This window comes from Erythrolamprus reginae, chromosome 2 (genome assembly GCF_031021105.1).
Source record: "Erythrolamprus reginae isolate rEryReg1 chromosome 2, rEryReg1.hap1, whole genome shotgun sequence".
In the NCBI taxonomy this organism is placed as follows: domain Eukaryota; kingdom Metazoa; phylum Chordata; class Lepidosauria; order Squamata; family Dipsadidae; genus Erythrolamprus; species Erythrolamprus reginae.
In genome coordinates, this window is record NC_091951.1 from 124,593,346 (window position 1) to 124,600,082 (window position 6,737).

Sequence of the window (6,737 nt, forward strand, 5' to 3'; positions counted from 1 at the left end):
CTCAGGACCTCTGTGTTTTTGCTTCAGGCACTTCGGCTGGCAAAGGGGGTGAATTTTGGGCTTGCACGCATTAATCGCTTTTCCATTGATTCCTATGGGAAACATTGTTTCGTCTTACAAACTTTTCACCTTAAGAACCTCGTCCTGGAACCAATTAAGTTTGTAAGACAAGGTATCACTGTACTGTTTCAAAAAATAAAGGGAACACTTAAACAACACAATATAACTCCAAATAAATTAAACTTCTGTGAAATCAAACTATCCAATGAGGAAGCAACACTGATCAAAAATCAATTTCACATGCTGTTGTGCACATTCAACTTTGTGCAGAAAAAATCATTGAATGAGAATATTTCATTCATTCAGATCTAGGATGTGTTATCTGAGTGTTCCCTTTATTTTTTTGAGCAGTATAGTTCTCCTGTTTAATATCTTAATTTCAATGATTTGAAAAACAGTCCTGGAAGTTAATGTAATACCATAGTTTTCACTTTCAACAATGAGTTCCCTGCAACAAATTTTCTGCAATAAACATACTATTACAGGAAACAAACTAGCATGGCTAAGCATTTCTCTGCATCTATGTATTTTTGGATAAGGGGGGAATCTCGTAATTTTTTTTAAAAATTGCAATATATTGCTTTTTTGTTGCTATACCAAAGTTATAAGTTGCAAAAATAAGAACACTGATACAATACAATTTACTGAAATTTTAATGGATCTGACAAAAAAGTCCATTTTATTCTTGCATCTTCTCAATTGTTTCTTCCTTGTATTTTCCTTTCTCTTTTCCAACCTGGCGAGACTTCGCTTTGCGTTCCAAGATCTTTTTGCGATCCTTGTCCAACTTTAATCTTGTGATCACCACCTAGAGAGTCAAAGCAAATACTTTATATTTTTCCTTAAATCTTCCAAGGCACATCAGTACAAATAATTAACTACGTGAGCTATTTATAATTTTATAAATACATTTATAGAATAAATAACTGGTTCATACTTATAGATTTGTTGGTCATTTTAAAAAATGTTGCAGTTTTTGCCCTACATTTACAGCTTGACTCAGAGGTGGTTTGTGGCTTTGTTACCCTAACTGGAACCAGAATTTCCATTGTTAAGCAAAGCAATTGTTAGATAAAACATCACTGCAATGCTTAGCAATAGCAGTTCTGGTTACCCCAATTGCAGTAATTAGGCAAAGGCTTCTCTTCGGCTCTGCTGCTCCTTCAACTTCCCCCATCCTCTGCCCTTTTGGCCAACCTGCACTGTATTGCCTCTGCTGACTTTTATTGTCTTCTTTCTGCTACTGAAGTGGCATGGTAGGTGTTAGGTGGTGAATTTTGTCAATGCCTGTCTTTCTCCCCTTCATCTCTGCCCTTTTGATTGCCCTGCCTTTTGTTGCCACCACCTATCTTGCCATCCACCCCAATCTATACCATCTTCTCCCACTGCCAAGACAGCAGGCCTGGCCAAGCTTTTAAGAAGTGAAAACTATGCAATTGATGGAAAGCTGAATTAAGTGAAATGCAGAAGTGGATCAATATTTAGTCAAGGAACAATGGAAATAATAAATTTTGAGCATGTTATAGTTTGGAACTAACAATTTTTTCAATTATGAATTTCTAAAGGAATACAGGGAATGATTATTTTCAATATCTGGGGCCCATATAAGAAATTTATTCCAAATCATTATAATAAAGTACAAATCCAAGAAGTAAAAAAAAAAGAATGACACATACCATGTAAACTGACAGTTCACTTAAAACGAGTCACAACTATTTTAAGCAATGGTAACATTTTTAGAATATAGCAGTTCTTAAAATGTTAGACATGCAGTTTGTGGAATATTACAGTAAGAAATGTACTGTTTCTATTTTATTGCAAAACACCCAAAACAGTGACATTTTTGTTACGTTTATTGTTACTCTCGTCCCATTATTTGAATCGTGTATTCAGTTTCTTAGCTTGGGATTTGAAATAGATGGCATTAGAGATCCAGAAAAATTGATTTGGTTAAAAATGTATCAGTGCAACGGTGGCACTATAATTTCTATAAAGAGAAATAAATTAACAAAAAAAGTATTCTTGCTGCCTTTTCTCATCCACAGCAGCATTATGCAGAGATAGAACATATTAGTCAGTTTCTTCCTCTAGTAGAAATTATTTTTGCTGCCTTGGATACAGTATTGTCTCATCTGATTCTTACTAACTACATTTTCTGGGAATATGTTGCTGATAAATTAAGTCAAGAAAACACATCAGCATATCCTTCAAAACATATTCAACATACAAAAAGAAAGCTGAAGAGATTAAATGTAACCACCACCACCCCATTTGGAGGAAATCTCAAATTTCTGGTCACTTCACAGACATGTCTAGGGAGCAGTACAGGACTGGTTGTCATTACCTTCTTTTGGAATGTTTTTTCAACTTCTAGGCCTAATTAACACCTATGGGCTTTCTTGATGGTCTACCATCCAAGTACTACACAGGACTTGTTTAACTGAGGACAACTTTAATTTCAGAATTTAATATGTACAATCATAAATCCCATGTAGAATAACTGTTCAACTAACAATAATAAAATAATTTTAGAGAAATTAACTATTGTTTGGATGCCCTAATTATAAGTGATCTTACACACATGTAATTCAAAACCCCAGAATTGCTAGCCAGCAAACCCTTGCTTAAAATAGAGGGGAAGGCTAATTTATCCAGTTTCTATTAAGAGATGGTCCAGGAAGTAAGCTTTAGTTAATAACAGTAGTATTCCTCATCAGCAAAAAGGCAATTGCCTGAAATATGCTTTTTAAATACAGAAAATCATAATTTTAAATTTTTGTATTTTACAAACCATTTCTTAGAGGAATGATAATCAAAATAATCTCTACAAATTAAATCATGGTCCAAACCAACTTTATTATCTTTCTTCCACCTGCTCTTTGACTCATAGTCAATATTTATGCACCATCTAAAATTTATTTTTGTTCCAAATTGTATCTAGTTCAATACATTAAAGAAGCCCGTATTATGGTTTATTATGCCTTTGTACAACTTTTTATTTCAATACATTCATTTTTGAAGTTAGGATTAATTATTATGTAACTATAAAATGCATGTCTAAATAATATCTGAATAAAACTTACCTTACTAGGGTGAATGCCCACATGTACAGTTGTGCCGTTCGCTTTTTCACGCTGTACACGCTCAATGTAAATAACATACTTCTTTCTATATACCTGGACTACCTTGCCAATCTGTTGTCCTTTATAATGGCCCCGAACAACCTAGAAATAAACATGTTATTCTTTAAAGTATTACATTTTAATATAATTCTTAAAATGTTAAGACTTTTAACAACAGGAAGGGCAAGAATGATTTATGAATGATTGTAGCATCCTAACGTGATTTTATACATTCATGATATAGTAACCAGTATAGTTGCAGTTGTGAATCACTACAAACTTGAAGACAAGAATACTGTATGCTTTTATATCAGGGGTGTCAAACTCACATCATCAGTGTCACATGACGTATCAGGACTTCCGTCCGCTTTTGCTAAACTGGGTGTGGGCATGGCCAGTGCATGATGCATCCGGCCTATAGGTTAGGAACTTGACAGCCTTGCTATTGTTCCTTAAAGCAGCTGTAACTCAGAGATTATGAAAGCTGGGAATGGAGTGGAAGAAACAGCAAATATAAACACAAAAGATACAAAGGTTGAGTCAGATGGCAGTCTACATAAATAACAAGTTAACCTAAGCAACAAAAAACCTGGGAAGGAAGGTAGGCTTTAACTCACTCTGATGTAATGAGCTCACTATAAATGAATTTATAGTGCTTTCTTTGCTGAAGTACCTGCCCTATGTAAGATTCAGATAGCCCAAATCACCTTAGCCTTCCAGAAGGCTGTTAAAATTTGGGACTTCTACATGTAGTATGGAAGCTCAATTTATGTGATTTGTGGACTTGTTATGTAGTGTATTGTAATATTTTAATTGCTTATGGATTTCATTATTATTCATAGAAGAAATGGAATGTTTCACATACTTGAACTTCATCATCCTTTCGGATGGGCATAGAGCGAACATTGTACTTCTGCCTCAATTCTTTGGACAGGGGTGAAGACATGATCTTCCTCCGAATGTGAGACGGAGCATTGAAGTGCCGTTTGCGATTCTTGCTGCGATCCGAAGTCACAAATGGATTGAACTTCATTTTGACTGGAGAAAACATACATCAGGCAATTATGCATTAACATACATCAGGCAATTATGCATTGACTGAGAAATATATTAAGATAACAACTGCCAGTTTGCTTTCAGATTAATTCACTATTAAAGAACTTCATAGTTTATGAAGACAGTTTAGGACTGTCTTCTCCCAGTTGTTTCTACCCATCCAATTTGGTCCAGCAGGTTGAACATGTTACAAGCCACAACTTCCAAGGAATGTCAGGTGGTGTAAACCGGTACTAGTGCCTTCTTGGTCATAATTCCTGCCCTCTGAACACTTCCCCTTCAGAAATCAAGAGGACTCCAACCACACTGGCCTTTCTTAAGACCACAAAGACTTGGTTGTATGCCTGGGCTTCAAATCTCAAGTATAGTAAAGGCCCCTTCTCTTGGCTGTGTTGGCATACATGGCTAATAGTTCCAATAGTTAATAGCTAATAGTTCTAATTGAAACCATATTGATTTATTTTCTTTTGTACAACTGACTTTGTTTCTACATTTTAGGATATATGCAGCCCAGTCACTTGTTGAGATGGAAGGCTATAAAAATCAAATAAACAAATGGTAGGATCAACTGCACTTCAGGCAGATATAATTATATTTTAAAGTCAAGAGTGGATTATTTTCAGAATATGTAGGTAACATCACCTGTATCTATGGGAACTTGAAGCTGTTTTTGCATCTTGGACATAAAGGTGGGGATATAACAACCGAATGCCAGTTTATAAAACAAACTTAAAAACTGTCTTTCATGCTGTAACAATGTCCTACGATATGCTCTCTCTATAGATTTGAGGATTATGAATCTTCAGTGTGGTATTTCTAATTATCAACATAACCAATAAAATCATGAAGGACCTTGTTTTTGGTAGACTATTATTCTACCTACAATAATTAACCTTCTTCCTATGTATATTTGCCATATACATATTCTTCCTATGTATATTTGTCTCTTAAAGTAAAAAGTTCAGATAGGGAAACAAGGAATATAAATTACCAAAAAAAACCATATAGCTTACAAAAAATCATAGACAGAAGTATTCCTAGGTTTCACCATACTCGCAATGCCTTACTTCTTTTTGCAAGCTTTATGTAAGAGGTTAAACACTGAAATATTGCAACAGTCTCAGATCTTCAAATAAATGTTAACATTTTCATTGGGGGAACTAGCAGACCAATTTTGATAAAAAAAACTCATTCCCCCAGTATCAAAGGGGTGTGTGTGTGTTAAATATTGAAATGAGAAACAGCAGGGCACCTCAGAACGACATAAAGCTACTGTTCTAAACTCTAGCCTTGCTGAGGCTGAACAACAGCCTTTAAATCTACACTTACTAGAACCGAATAAAACTTTAGTCACTTTAAATGCTCGATAATCAGCATACCTTAAAAATGCAATTTCGTTGCATTCAACTCACAAAAGATAACCATTATGCACAGGGGTCTCCAACCTTGGCCACTTTAAGCCTGGCGGACTTTAAGTCCCAGAATTCCCCAGCCAGCTTTGCTGGCTGGGGAATCCTGGGAGTTGAAGTCTGCCAGGTTTAAAGTCGCCAAGGTTGGAGACCCCGATTATCCATATACTCACGTACACACACACACACGACCCAGAGAAACATCACAGTCTAGTTCGGATGTATACTTATACACGGCGAAAATATGCACTGTCACTCAAATAAGACCCTAGCAGCACCTTGAAGACAACACGGCCTAGCAACCTCCGCCAGGGAACATATTTTATCGGGTCCAGCAGGCCCCCAAGGAGAGAGAGATCGGCGGCCAGAAGGGCAGCCGCGGAAATGACGTTCTGAAGTTTTTACAGCTTAAAATACACGAGCGGCAACACAAGCCTACCCGCTTTGTGCCTTTCCCCCCAAATCACAACAGAGAATCTATCGCCAACAAACGGATGACAACGGATTACAAAAACCCACCCCCTGAACCTAAACTTTACCTGCAGCTCGATCGGCTATGGCCGCCCGGAAAGAGCTTGCTCCTACTTCCGCCGGTTCTAGTGAGGGCTCCTCGCTAGAGGTCTCGCGAGAATTGTCTCATCTCCGAGAAAGTTTTGAGTAGAAAGATGTGTGGATCTGCGCCACCTGGCGTCCAACGCAGTGTAATAGCGAGTGGTGCTGGGCGTCTCAATTCCTTGTCTGTTTTTCCTCTCCACGTTGTCTATTCAGGATTATATATCCCATTCACGCGTTCATACGTGCGCCTTCCGTTCGCAAAAGTTGCCTCTACTTACCAGTTCATTCAACTTTCACTCATGCCATTCTTCCGTCGCCCGTTTCTTGTGACCGTCCCTCCCATTTAGCGTCCCCACCTTATTTAGGACTCAGAAATAGGTGTACGCGCGCGGTGGTCTTAGTGATGACGAAATGGAAAAGGCCGCAAAAGTAAAGAAACAGCAAAGTTTCTCTTTCACAAATATAAACTATCCCTCTCAAATTGCGAGGCATTTTAAAGAGATTCCGTGCGTTTGAATTGCATAGTATTCACTAG

General features: G+C 37.2%; 1 protein-coding gene across 1 annotated transcript; it reads right to left on the minus strand.

The window, feature by feature from the left end:
• Positions 1–695: 695 nt before the first annotated feature.
• RPL26L1 (ribosomal protein L26 like 1) lies at positions 696–6,293 on the minus strand. The gene is made up of 4 exons (XM_070739400.1): positions 6,187–6,293; positions 4,048–4,220; positions 3,144–3,284; positions 696–868 (listed from the first exon to the last, which is right to left on the minus strand). Exons 2-4 carry the CDS (start codon positions 4,213–4,215, stop codon positions 740–742), a joined length of 438 nt encoding a protein of 145 aa, XP_070595501.1. The 5' UTR covers positions 4,216–4,220; positions 6,187–6,293; the 3' UTR covers positions 696–739.
• Positions 6,294–6,737: the final 444 nt, after the last annotated feature.